The sequence below is a fragment of the Xiphophorus hellerii genome, chromosome 13 (assembly GCF_003331165.1).
Source record: "Xiphophorus hellerii strain 12219 chromosome 13, Xiphophorus_hellerii-4.1, whole genome shotgun sequence".
Classification (NCBI taxonomy): Eukaryota; Metazoa; Chordata; class Actinopteri; order Cyprinodontiformes; family Poeciliidae; genus Xiphophorus; species Xiphophorus hellerii.
In genome coordinates this window covers 11,786,234-11,801,046 of record NC_045684.1, presented here as the reverse complement: position 1 = coordinate 11,801,046, position 14,813 = coordinate 11,786,234, and the positions used below count along the sequence as shown (strand labels likewise).

Below are 14,813 nucleotides of genomic sequence, written 5' to 3'. Positions count from 1 at the left end.
AGGTCCTTTCCACTGTTTTTTTTCAGTGTTTCCAGGAGCGCTTCTTGGATGAATGCCGCCCTGTGCGAGCCTCTTCCTCTGGGCCCCTCATGGGTGTTAATGTCATTGTAATTTGAGGCTTTAAATGATTCAGAATGATTTATTTGAACACTTTGTTTTTGTTTTTTTTCAAACTCGACTATTGATTGAACAATCAACAATGCATTTTAAATACAAACATTGAGTGGACACATTTTAATATTGTGTTTTTACAGAATCAAGACTAAGTATCCATACAATACTTGCTCAGATGCAATTTTTTTCTGAGGGTTTTTAAGCATGAATGACCTTTTTAATGTTACGCCACACCAACTAAGTTCAGACTTTTACTTAGCTGCTCTTAAATAGTTTTATTTTTGTAATCCATTCAGACGTAGACTTGCTGTTGATGTTGCTACGTGACGGTTGAACGTTTCCCTCAGATTTTTCTGGTAGGAAGTAGGATTAATGGTTTGATCAATTACAGCAACTTGTCCAGACGATGCAACGTATCCTCAGACCACCACTATGCAATTCTGCCAAAATAATAGTCTGTTTTTTGCATTTACAATCTATGAGACATGGAAATTTGATCTGAAACATTTAATGACAAAAAAAAAACCCTGTAAGCTTGCTTTTTGAAAGTAAGAATCTATTTTTACAGCAGTTTCAGCAGTTTACATGAATATAAACTGCTGAAGAAACTAATCAGATTTAAATAATTCAATGAATGTTAAAATTGTCTAAATATTCTGTTTTCTACACTACATCCTCTTGATGACAAAAACAGACACATAACAACATAGGTACTTAATAACTTCCTTAACAGAAAACTAATATGTAACAGTGGTCATCACAAAAATGTTTATTTTTAATTGCCTAAACTTCCAAAAGAAAAAAAACAGGCAAAATTTGTACACAGCTTCAGAGAAGAGCGATGAGGCTTGACGTTTTATCACATCTTAAAATACCCAAATCCCTCAGCCTGACCTACAACATACATAAGAAATGGCTGCTGTCTGTGAATTTCTCAGAAACATGAAGTTAAAAGGAAATAATTTTTAAAAATCTACAGAAGAAGCTATAAATGACTAAGAATCCAAATATAAGAGATGTAAATAAACCACTGAATACTGGCAAACTCATGCCACCCCCTGACACAGAGGCACCGTGGGCAAAGATCCATCCTGATCAAATCAGTTTTTATTTAAAAATAATTATTTTTGCAATTCAACTAAAGAAGTGAAAGCAGCTGTAGACTGTGAAAGCATGGCGATATTTTTTTTTATTAATACCAAAACAGTTCTAATCTTAATCACATTAGGCTTCAACAGAACAATCACATATTGTAGCAGAAACAAAACATTTCCTCTTTACAGTGTGAGAAGATTTGGCAATAGAGCTAAGTAGTATTTATATCTGTAACAACAACTAAATATTTTGTTATTTAACATTTAGGCAAAACAAAAACACTGTTTTAGGATGAGCAGATGAGTTGTAGATATGAAGATATAAAGGTAAAAGTGGCAACATTTCAACATAAGTGTAGTTATTTCAACAAGCTGGGTACACAAGCAGCATTGTTTCCTTCCTTCTCTGACAATTTGACAGCATTGTTTTTATAATTTACACAATTTCAACCTTTGCGTTTTTGGTTAAGTCAGTTTGGCAATGTGCGCAGCTCGTCCTGTACACTTACAAAATCCGAAAACTCATGCACGACTACTCAAATTTTAACTTTCACGGAGGTATTTCAATTGACCCCCGCTTTCGCAGAAGCGACTCTGCCAATCCAAAAGCGGCGCCTCATCCCGTTGTCCTATCGCGGTGCAGTGAAGGTCCCCTGGGCAGCAGAGGCAGCTGCTTGGCGTACGGCCTGATTGGACATGACTCCAGTGGCGAACTCAGCCTGAGCCTTCTGGAAGCTGGCATCGGTTTGCCTGTACATGCTGTGGATCTGAGGCGGAGAAGAAGAAGAGTACACTGACACCTGATATGTGCAGCAATTCATTGTCATATTATCGGCACAATGAGAGTGAAAACGACACCCGGAACCTGATATGAGGCTTTTCTAAGAGGCAGCTTGCTATCTGCTGGATGTATGAGCCCACGGGCCACACTTTGAACACAAAACAATGATGTGCCCCATCATGGTCGCTTACAATCTGACTCAGTTACAGCAGTTATGTCTGGAGGAATCGGCCAAAACTGCAGCACTTGTGGAAAAATACTCAAAACATTGATCAAAAACATGCAGCGCACCAGCAATACTACCAAACGTCAAGGGAATGTAGAAAAAATTCTGAAGTTGTCTAAATTTTAAAAAAAATTCTTTAAAAGATTGTTCTAGAATCTTTTGACCCTCAAGGTGCGTTCACACCAAACGCTTTTAGATCGTCAGGCATGTCTGGTTTACATTCAATGCCTATGTGGAGGCGCGTCGAGGGCCCGTCGCAGCGCATTTCACACGTCTAGCACAGAGCGATTTGAATCGTTTGGAGCGTTTGACGCATCAAGAGAATACAACAAGACGGCCGGAAATGGAAAACAACGGCTAGAGCTAAGGCGCTCTTGACGCGCCTCCATATAGACTTTGAATGTAAACCAGACGTGCCTGATGCATGAAACGCTAGGTATAAAACAAAATATCAAGCGTCCACATTCAAAGTGCGCACGTGTTGAACTTGAAGCATTGGACGCATTTTTGATGTGCGTAACGCTTTTGGTGTGAACACACCATTAGTAATTTTACTAATCTGTTCCAAAACTGGCAAAGTTTGATCTGATTGAATGTCAAACAGTGGGAATAAAAGGTTTCTCTCATTTTATTGTGCATGTAAATATCTTGTTTAAAGTACTTCTTATTTTTCTATGCACAAGTTGAATCTCAGCCCAAAGTGGATCATGTAAAGTCAAAGTTGTATCTATAGTGACAAAGAGTTATTTCACATTAAGGCTCAAATTTACTTAGATATTTTTTAGCCAAGATTTGTGGATTTTCTTATTTCCAATTAGAAATCACAAAACTGTTTTTTGAAACAAGCACGCAACACCACACCTTCAAACCAATGAATAGTAAACGAATAGTAAGTAATTTTTAATTTTTTTAAGAGCAAGGCTGTTAAACATCTGCTTTAAAATTCACACTTTAAGTTTAGTGGGATAAAAATGGCCAATCAAAGCTTTTCATTATTAGCTGTAACTATTAATAATAGAATCAAAAAGCCCCTTATTCAAAACTCCATCTCCTTTCAGGAACAGAAACACAAAGAAAAAGTTACAACTTAATCCTATTCAAAGTAAGCCATAAATATTATCTGTGGGTCGGCAGTAAAAGATTGCTATATAGCCAGGTTTAAGTTTACTACACTAAATTAGACCCAAACTCTGTGGAAATGGAGCTAATGGACCTATAAGAAAAACCCACACACAACATGAGAGGCATTCTGTCAAAATGCAGCCTTAACGTGTGCTTCTAACTTTGGATTAGCCCTACAAATAGAAAGCTGCTGACCTTCTTTAGCAGGAAAACCCCCATGGCGGTCTGGGCAGTGAAGAGGGTGGCGTTCAAAATCATGAGCACACCAGCGCCAGTGCTTTTATTCAGAAGAGCCAGGCTCACAATCCAGCCGCTGGGTAGAAAAATAGGTTACAGTGAGAGAAACTAAGAGTGATGATAAGAACAAGAAAATTACAACGATACTAAGACATTTTGATGTGTTTGTCTCTCAAAGGACACAAATGCAGTGAATTAAACTAAATCCAAGAAAGAGATTAATCTGTTATAGCCAATTTAGCATGAAACACGTAGTTTACGAGTGGTCCATCCATAGACGTTTTCTAAAGTTAAATGAGCAAAAAAGTACGATTGAACTAGGGCTGAAACGATTCATGGAATTAATCAATTATTGAAATAATTGTCAACTAATTTAGTAATTGATTAATCGTTAACTGCAGTATACAGACTTGATGAAATAACAACACAGGCAGAGTGGTAATTAAACCAAAAATGTACAAAATGTGTATACGTCTGTTCTACTCCTAAAATGGCATTTTAGCTTCACCTGGTTCAAATTATGAAAATAGAAATTTCCATTTAAGCATATTTTGCTGTCCAATCATTAATCCAAAAAATATAAACGGATTAGTAGACAGGATTTTTTAGCTGCAGATGCATCCTTTGCTACAAATGATCATTTGTGCACTAAAGCATGCTATGTTACTGCATTTCAGACTGTTTTATTTTGTTATTCAAAAAAATTATTTAATTATTTGATTCTCTTGGTGTATTTCTAATATTGATTAAAATGGTAAGTGGAAAATCTGCAGAATGTGCCAGTATTTTTTGTTGAATCTGCTGTTGGTTATGGTTATACCCTGCAAGTTTCCCAAAAACTTCGGTGTGACTATGAATTATGCTCTTCATTTTCAAAAACGTCACAGACCAAATTTCATTATCTGGAAAAATATCACAAGAAAAGTCACATCCTTCCTGACACAACCTGATTGAAAATATGTATATATTTACACCTTTATCTCCAGTAAATTATAATTCCTGTACTGCACTCTTTTCTGAAAACTAAAAACATCCATTTAATAAATTTCAAATGACCCAAAAAAGACGCAGCTAGGCTTCTGACTGAAACCTAAAAGTTTGAGCACATCACTCCACTCTAAAAATATTTCCACCGGCTTACAGTGAAGAGATTTAATAAGCTTTGTATCGTTTTTAAAGCTTTCAATGACCCGACCCCTTCCTAAATGTATCCCAGACAGGCCCTTCAGGTCTTCAAGTAAAGGTCCTGTTACACACAAAATCAACTCCAGATCAGCTCTCGGTTCTTTAAGTCATTATGGTTCTGCTCTCTGGATACCTCTGATCAGTAACTACAGCGTTTCACTTTAAAAGCAAACTCAAAACATCCCTGTTCTATCAACCTTATAGCATTTTATTCACATGAACATTCAGTTTCTTTTTTATTTTCCATGCTTGATCTTGTGTGACCTTACTTGTGTTTTGCTCTATAACTATATACTTGATTTACATGGGCTTGATTTGTTGATTTTTTAAATTCTTATTTTTGCTTTACTAACTCTGTAGGTCGGTAAAACGGGATTAAACAGCCCCTAACATAAAGATATTGAAGGATTAAACTGAAAATAAGACAATAAATACAACTTTTTAAACCACTGTTGCCTTACAAACTAAGAAATTGACCTTTCCCCATTAAGCAATTATCATGTCAAGACAAGAAAAGTAGATGTTGTTATTGTGAGGAGAGATTAAATTATTGGGATCTACAATACAACAGCAGCATCGTGTAACAATGTAATTAAGGAGAAAAATACATTTATACCTGAATCCTGATCCGGGGATCCCAATAGTCATGATGACAAAGACGCAGACTTGAGCAAAGAAGATGAAGAAAAAGATGAAGAAGTTGAAGGAGCTGTCACTTCTGTAAGAGAAGAAATAAATAAAAACACGCAGCGATTAACAACAGTCAAAATAATATTTTAATCTGAACATGGAAGCTGATACACAGCTGTGATTACCTGAAGGCTTTATACACGGGTCGATACCAACAGACGAAGGAGCAGGGCGTGAAGAGGAGGGCCCAGAGAATGGAGAGGCCAAAACCAGAACCGTTGGTCGTGTCCGCACAGAACATAGCCAGGGATGAGATCAGGTTGAAGGCAAGCGTGAAAGCGCAGACTGCATGTTGGGAAAGACAGAAAAAATATTAACAAAAACTCCAAACCCATCCGTTTCCACACAGAAACAAACCAGTGTGTCAGGATTTGGTTTAATAAAAACAAACGACATTATTTCAAATTAGATTTCAACTCTCCTGAGTCCCTGGTCTGTAAATAGCATCTTATATTATAGTCAGATTTTGTATTTTTGGAGTGAATTTAAATGTTTCTAAAGTGTTTTTTTTTTTTTCAAATTACATTTAAACCTTTCAACAAAATTTGTGTCGAAGCAGCATTTTTGTGTGTAATTTACTTGTATTCAAAATGTAGTTTTTGAATAGCGATGCGATTTCTGGGCATTGGAAAAAAATCTATTAAGAACCTTTTATTATCAAATTATTAATGTATTGATCCAAAAAATAATCAACATATTGCCACTAGATGGTATTGATATATTTTTATCTGCAGATTGAATTTAATTAAAATTCAAAAGAATCTTACTGACCCCAAAGCGCAATTAAATCAAATTAAATATAGATGCAAATGATCAAGCGTACACTAAAGGAATGCTTTGTTGTTGCATTTCAGGGAATAAAATGTTGATTTTCTTATTTGAAGATGAATTGAATTATTTAGTCACATCATTTGATTTATTTCTAACATTGTTGTTTAAAAAAAAAGGTTTAAATTGTTAAATAAAAAATCTGCAGAATGCGTCAACCTTTTGTTTGATTAATTGCCAGAATAGTTGACAAAATAATAAATTACTAAAATAATTGTCAGTTTAAGCCCTACTTGTACATATATATTTATGTCTATAAGTTAAATCATAGAAAATTGGAGAATTAGGGAAAATAAACATTAAACCAGTTTTGTCTATTGTGAGCTTAGATAAACATCTGCGAATAACCGCATGCAATATGAACTTCTTCTCACGGGTTTGTTCTTAACTTCCCTCCACTTGTGAGTCTTACTTTTTATCAGGCCCAGATCATGAAGTTAAACCCACAAGAAAACCAACGTTTATTACATTTCAAGAGTATGACGTGTATTTTCAGAGCAATAAACTCACACATCCAGAAGTAGTACATGATGGTGACAGTACGCTGGAAGCGCTGGCTGATCTCCACGTTGATGTCTTGGTAGAAGCAGGGCCCCACAGGACAGAAGGAAGGCAGAGGGGGCCAATTATTCTGACGAGCTGGAGAAGAGAACAGAAGCAGGTAAAGCCAAAGAAAGCGCAAACCCTTTTATATATCTATCTGGTAAACCCAATCAAATAGAAATCTCTCAGAGGGCACTATTAAGAGACATTCCACCTTACAAACAAAATCATAAAAATTGGTTGCGTCTTACTGGCTCCAGGGCCGAGGCCGTGTGACTGCAGCTCCCGTTCCCTCCTCTCCAACTCCTGGGCTTTCCTCTCGAGCTCCTCCTGCTTCTTCAGTAGCTCCGCTGTGGTGGCGTTCACTGCAGGCTTACACACAGAGACAGCAGGCAAACGGAAAGTCAACTTTCACATTAAAAGTCTGCTTTTACTAGTTAAATAAAGAGAGGGGACATGTAAATGTGTAACTGCAGATCCAAATGCTGCTACATGGGTTTAAAGGTGAACTATTATGCTTCCTTGAACAGGTTAGAATAGGTCTATGGGATATACAAAACATGTCTGTAACATTTTTTGCACAAAATCATTCTTAGATAATGAGATTTTAGTCTGCTCAGTTTGCCTATTTTGAGCTCTTTTCAAAAGAAGGGTCTCCTGTCACTTTAAATCCAAATAATCTGCTACTGGCCACACCCCCAAATCAACATCTACATTCACAGGTGAAAATAGCTGCAAACAGATGCACAATTATACAAAAGTGCATCTTCGAAAAGTAAAAGTAGAACCTCCTGCACAACCAACAAGAATGCAGCAAGCGATTTCTGGATGGTAAGGAAACAGCAAAACACTTGTCTTCTCCAGCAACTATTGCAAACAGAATTGCAATTATATAACCGTACATCTTTGAAAAGCAGCAGTAGAGCCTCCTGCACAACCAAAAAGAATGTAGCAAGTGATTTCTGGATGGTAACAATTAATAACTACTCTCTGTTGGTCTGTCAGACAAAATTCAAATGAAATATTTTGAAACAGTTCAATGGATGTAAATATTCTTGCAAGTCACTGAAAGTATGTCCTCTCTATCATATTTGTTATTTTTAAGAACCACATCTATATGGTCACCTAGCTCCCACTGAACTAAAAACATAGTATTGACTTCACAACATGAGTACCTGTGCATTATAAGAGCCATAGTTGCGAGGCTCAGTGGGTGTCGTTCTGCTGGGCGGCGTCTGCGCAGGCGGAGGTGCAGACGGAGACGAGGCTTCATATGGCGGTGGAGGCTGCAACGCATTTGTTTAGAAAGACAAAAGTAACACACATCCATAAATGTCAATAAAAAAGACATTTAAGTTACTTTAAACTACTCACTTTCAACGGCTTCATAGCAGCAGAATACAATAATGTTACGAAAACCAATAAGACATTTTGAACACAGCTAAATGGAAGTTACAGATATTTAATTTGAACAGTATCTTACTTTGATGCTTGTTGGCACTAAAACAATCAATGGTTAGACGTCTGAGTTTTACAGATCTACATAATCAAATTTATAAGCACATTTCTGTGCAAAATTTCTGACTCAGCTCTTATTTCATTATGGCGTGCTTAAAAGGAGTAAGGTTTACCTGACAATTAAATTTTAAGAGGATGAAAATGGTCTAACCTTTTTTTTTTTAAATCAATAGAGGAGTTCTGTGAAAAGTTTTAAACCGGACTTGCTCAGCTCAAATGTTACAAAGAACATTTTAATTACAATCTGTGAACTTTTGTCTAAAGGATGGATACTGACCAACCTTGTATCTATAAATCCCAAGCTACAATGTAAAATATACAGGTATATCTCAATAAATATGGTCTGAAGAGGCTTTAATTGTTCTGGTGTAATATTCTAATCTTCTAATAAATCAAATGTCATTACCTTTAAGCTGAAAATCATCACATTAAACTCAAATAAATAACCATTCTGTAAAATTAACACATATATAATGCATTTCACTTAACGAGTTACTGAATAAATAAACTTTTCAGTAATATTCAAATTTATTGACATGCAACTATAGTATGTAAAACTTCAAATACTCTCGCAGCATCAGCTCTTGTACAGAACTGTGCAAGTTGATTAGCATCCTATACATACTTTGTATAAACATTTAAGTACATTTAGACATAAAAGTTCACTATAAAATATTTCTACTCTGCTCTGGATTAAAGGAAATGGAACCAGAGAAAATCAAAAACTAAATAAATAAGGAATAATCGACAGATTAATTGAGTGGCAGACGGATAGAGGAACAGACAAATGATGCTAACTTTTAATTTCAATGAGAAAAGGGGGAGAAAATTCTAAAAAATGCAATATTTGTTTCACACAATCCATGTAATGCACTCACCCCAGCCGGTTTATCAAACGGGTTGTAAAGGTCCAGTGTTGCATACTCGTTGTTGCTGCTATGCTGAGTCACAGCAGGGTCCTAGCAGACAAAAACAAACGTTATAACATCTATACCACTGGTTGAATTCCCTCTGCCACATCAGTTCACACGTTTCCAGGCGGGTTTTTCGGTTTATAAAAGCTACAATCCGAATAGGCAAGTCACTACGGAGGACAGATGGGCCCAGCACGTCACATGAGCGGCAGGAAAGATCTGTCATCCATCAGGACCTCCACAAGCTTCCTGTCACCCACCTGGAAAGGGTTCTGGTCCTCCGTCGGTTCGGGGAAGCTGGTATATTTCGACATGACCGCGGCTACTGCCTACAGCTGATGTAAACGTTAGGGGAAACAGAAGCTAAGCTAATGCTAGCAAGCCAAGCAGATTTATCGAGGATTTAGTTTCTGTTTCTTGTCAAAAAAAAAAAAGAAAAGAAAAGAAAAAAGGCAGATGTTGCTTGCTGCTGTCGGGTTTTCCGGTCATTTATAGATAGCTACACTGGTGGCTCGTTGCTCATCTTTTGTATTTAGACTAAAGTCTAGTGGCTGGAAAGGCGTTTCTGTTTCTGCATTAGCCGCTAACGTCTCGATAATAGTCTTGCGAAGTCAAGGAAGAGCAGAGGAAATCAAATATTTTCTGCTACAGTAAAACAAGAAGAAGTGGTCATGTGACTTCTTCTGCGGCACGGAGTCACGTGGGAAACGTCGGGGACGGGAAAACAGGCACGTTCTTAATAATAATAATAATAATAATAATAATAATAATAATAATAATAATAATAATAATAATAATCATGTTAACATTTATATTTTAAAGGGAAGTGATAGTGATTAAATCCTCAAATGTGTTGTAGTTATTTTTTTAGTAAATATTAGTAAATATTTTTGGTTGGTTCTAAACCAAATTTATTTGAGAAGCCAATGTTTTTTTCATGGGGATATAAAATGAAACAAAAAAAGTAGGGGCAATATTTTATCGATTAATATATGAAGTTAATATTAATTAATTAATATTAATTAAACTTGTTGCTCCTGAGCTGCAGGTTGCAGACCCCTAACTGAGCAGTAGCCTAACTGCTAAAGCTAAAAGTGCCACCCTTTAATTTTTAATGCTTTGTTAAAGTTAAAATTGTGAAGGTAAAAGATGAAAGCAATCTAAGGGACCAATTATTTACAGTTTCTCTGCCAGCACATATAATCATAAGAAAATGATTTCATATTATCTCCTCAGTACAAGGGCAATAGCAGTAGCCACGACCAGTTCTACTAAGGTACACTGGCCCCCGTTGGCCCCTGTCTAGGACCACCCATGCTGGAGACCCATTTCAGCCACCGTAATTAAAATTATATATCACTATCTCCAAATTACGACTGAGCTATTTAATTATTGTAAAACTATTAATAATTATGTAATGCTATCTGAAATTTATGATTATAAACAACTCATAACTCTAATAGTGTCATAATTACCAGAGCAGGAGGAAGAGAACACCTAAATGTCAAACTAGATTAATAGCAAAAAAGGTAATTATCCCTTTTACCAGTAGATGTCCCTCTTGTTCATTGCTTATTGTTTAAGACACGAGTGAGATTTAAACACCCAGTTTAATTGAACTCTGCCCCTTAATTTAAAACTGTTAAACACTTTTTATAAGTTCTTACAGTTTATGAATAAATGTTATTGCGATAAAAAAAAAAACCTCACCAACTTTGAAAAGCAGTATAGCTCCTCATCTATTATCTCCATAATCTCAGGTTGAGCAGCCAGTTTATGCACATTTATCCACATTTCATGCCCTGCTGGCCTCGGACAATCAGCCCTACTCTCTTTTAATCTTCTTCTCCAACAAGTCACATGGGGTCACATGGATGAAGACGGTCATGAGATTTTGTTCCAAATGTTCCAAATCCTCAAACCTGCTTATATGATTTACCTCTCCTCTTATGGGACATCTCTTCACATGCATCAATCAATGTGATGTGAAAGAAAAACGATACATAGTTTTTTCTTTTTATTATTATTTTATTTTATTAAGATCTGATAAGTGTGGATAGCATTTTCTGTTGAGCCTCTTTTACCCTTATCCCCAGAAATAAAATCCATTGCCTAATTAATTTATAGTCTTCTACTTAGAAAATGGAGTACAAAGTGCAATTTACATTTACTCAGTTATATTTACTTGGGTAATTTGTTTTTTTTGCGGGGGTGTGGGGATTGAGTATTTTTACTACATTGTACTTAGGTAATTTTATTATGAAATACTCTTACTTGAATGAAATTTCTAGAAGTTACTCACACAGTGAGTAACTTCACTGAATAAAGAACAAACATGTTTTAACCAAAAATTCACCAGACAGAGACACACACCTGCAGTTTATGTTAAAGTTTAATAAGTTTTACATTGAAAAACAATTTAATGTTTCACTTGCCTGATTTTATGAATTTGCAATTATGTTATTTCTATAAATTATTTTCACTTTGGGCTTTAAAATACCAAAACTTCCTCATAACTTTATGTTTTTTTCTGTCGGATGCTGTAATTTTTAAATATTAAATGATGATTGATGTTTCGATCAGTTACTCAGTGTCTGAGTAGCTTTTTTTTTTTACCAAATACTTTTTTTTTTACTCTTACTTGAGTAATTTCTTAGACTTTTAATTTTACTTGTGTAAAAATACATTAAAGTAGTGATACTCTAACTTAGGTAAAAATTTTGAGTACTCAACTCACCCCTACCCAACCTCACTCAACGTATAACCAGAACTACAAAGAAATGATTGAGAATAAAGTGTTTTTATGTTTTAGAATGGCCCAAATCTGAGAAAAATGAATGTTTCTAGATGTACTACATCCAATCTGACTTAATATGAGATATTTCAGTCCATAGATGTACCAAACTGATAAGACATACACCCAAAAGAGTCGCAGTTATAAAATAATATATACAAATACACCTCACACTTTTCACATTTCATCCCACAGCTTGATCACAATTGTTCCGATGAACAATTAGAAGTCAAAAGTTTGTTTGATCTCATGTTTCTCGGTTACCACGCTCTTTGTCATTAAACATTTCCCGATCTGTCCATCTGGTTCTCAATCAATCGTTGTCCTGGAACCGCAGCATTCCACCTCATCCAACAGAGCAAAGCAGTTCCCCATGACATCACTGCCTGAGGAATGAACTGGCATAACAGTTGTGTGTGGAAAATGACCCGCCTAAGGAGGAACAGCTCCAAACTGCTCCACTGAGGCACACAATCGTTTGTCAAAGAGGTAATTTCAGTAGAATTTTGTATTTGGAGTTTTTTGGGGGGAGTGAACACATGTGGCTGGTTCAGTTCTTGAGCAAACACCAGGAAACCGACATCAGAGTGCAGCACTGTACACCAAGTACTGCGGTTTTGATGAGCACTTACACAATAATATGGGGTTCAGCGACACCACTGAAAACAAAGCTTCTGGCTGTGACACATGCTGAAGATGGTGAAGATTGTGAAAGCATTGCACAATTTGATTACTTATACTTTTTTTTAAGCATTTGAACTCCTAACTTATTAGTGTACGTTTGGTGTACAACCTCTAAGACATTTTTGACTACATAGTAGTTGTTACTTTAAAAAAGAAAACAAAGTTGAGCTAGAAACATGCAAATTATTCCTGAAAATTACAGCAATTTCATTCTTTCTCAATGTGGCTGTTACCACTTTTACTCTGTACAAAAAAAAGGTTCAGAGTTTCATTTCTGCAGAGAAATTTCCTTTGCTTCGTTTTTAAGATTTTCCCATGCACATCTTGATTTTCTGCGAGTACTCTGATTTCCTACAACTGTTTACAAACATTTAGGTTAACATGCATTAATAAACGTTATCTCACCAAAGAAGAGAATGATGACAGTTTGTGTGTCAGACCTAAGAGCTTGAATCTTGGAATGACGAGCTAAGAGAGTTCTAGTTGAAAGAAAACTGCTGGGTTAGGTGTTTTTACTCAGTTTCAAGACTACAAGCTACAACTTTCACAAACGGTTTTGTATGTACAGCAGCAGAAACAGTGATACTGGAGTTGGAGTTGGCAGAAGAGTTTTCTTTTCAGTTTTAATGGAGCAGCAGGATATTTGCAGATGGCAAGAAAAAGAAATGGACACTGCAAAATAACAATATGCCATCTATAAATCCACCCTTTACTCATTGTTGGCTTATCCAAGGCCAGAAGAACCAAGATGTCCTTCTTTTTCAGTCTGATCCAAGAAAAGTTGCTTTTTTTTTTTTACAAAAATATATATATTTTAAGAAATTTCCTATCATTTTAAAGAACCAGCATTTTATTTATATTTTATCAGGACTTAAAGTAAAGATAAACATAAAAGGGGAAAAAAAAAAACTATTCAAATCTATTGACACTGAAAGCTTAAAACATATCACTGGTATTTTTAATGTCTTTCTTTGTGGTAAATCGGGGCAAATATTGCAGAAAAAAGTTTGAAAAGTTCTTTAAAAAGTTTGCTATTATATCTGCATTTAAAAACATTAACTAGTGCCTTTTCATTTTTAGCCAAAATTATTAAGAGTCATTCTGGAAGGTCCAAAGAGCCACTTGCAAATCACACCATCTTGGATTTTATGGTATCGAACCAAAGAAATTCACGATTGCCATGCGTTGCAGTGATCGCAAACAAAGTCCAGCACATGCAGAGTTTTGCTTTGTAACTTTTTTCTCCCTTTCCGCCTCATTAATAATCTCAGACTCTTGAAAGAGATCACACAATAACACAGATGTATTTTACCTGGATCGAATGTTCAGTCAGAGCGGCGTTGGAGACAGTCAAGCAAACACATCTAACCACTGATGTGTCTGCGAATATTCAGCTTGAAGGAGGCTGTGAGCTTTGGCTGCTTTCTCAGCATTTTGTGTGCACATTCTCGGGAAACAGAACACAGGGGAGTTGGTCTGCATGCTGTTTAAAAACCTGGAAAAACCATCACTGCCTGTGAACAGTTGCAGTCCTCCAATCAGGAAGTGCCGGATAGACCCCCGAGGCTAATTTTTCATAAAAGGCGAAGAGTTTGTCTGAAAATTAAGGACTGTTAGAGTTGTTAGATCTAAAATTTAAACTCTAATTATGTAAATATTTGCGTTCATGTTGTCCAAAACGAGTCTAACTCTGAGGTATGTGTATGAGGAGGCCTAATAACTCCTCATACTTGTGTGAAAAATCAGAGAGTAGAGCGAAAAAGAGTTCACTGAATACTTTCTTGTTACAGAACAAGCATAACCACTCCAGATGCAGTGATTTAATTTTCTCATGGCCACCCTCTCTCCTTCGCTTGCTCATTTTCCTTTCCACTCCCTGTTTTCCCCTTGCCTGTGCCAAGTGTCTTGTTGCAAAGTTTAGAAAATATGAACCATCCTCAGGAGTTTTTGGTACTAATCAAGTGCACATTGTAGTCAGCTTTGATGACAGAGGGCGCACAGAGGACACGCTATGGAAATGAGAAGAAAAACGCCTCTGGAGATTTAAGAAAAAAAAAAGGGTAGCAATGACAAGTTATAAGGA

At 36.1% G+C, this 14,813-nt stretch overlaps 1 protein-coding gene across 1 annotated transcript; it reads right to left on the bottom strand.

Annotated features, from left to right (window-relative positions):
• Positions 1-868: 868 nt before the first annotated feature.
• On the bottom strand, positions 869-9,932 carry scamp3 (secretory carrier membrane protein 3). The gene is made up of 9 exons (XM_032581510.1): positions 9,513-9,932; positions 9,217-9,297; positions 7,996-8,106; positions 7,072-7,192; positions 6,788-6,916; positions 5,575-5,734; positions 5,376-5,477; positions 3,533-3,650; positions 869-1,975 (listed from the first exon to the last, which is right to left on the bottom strand). Exons 1-9 carry the CDS (start codon positions 9,564-9,566, stop codon positions 1,838-1,840), a joined length of 1,014 nt encoding a protein of 337 aa, XP_032437401.1. The 5' UTR covers positions 9,567-9,932; the 3' UTR covers positions 869-1,837.
• Between the last annotated feature and the right edge of the window lie 4,881 nt (positions 9,933-14,813).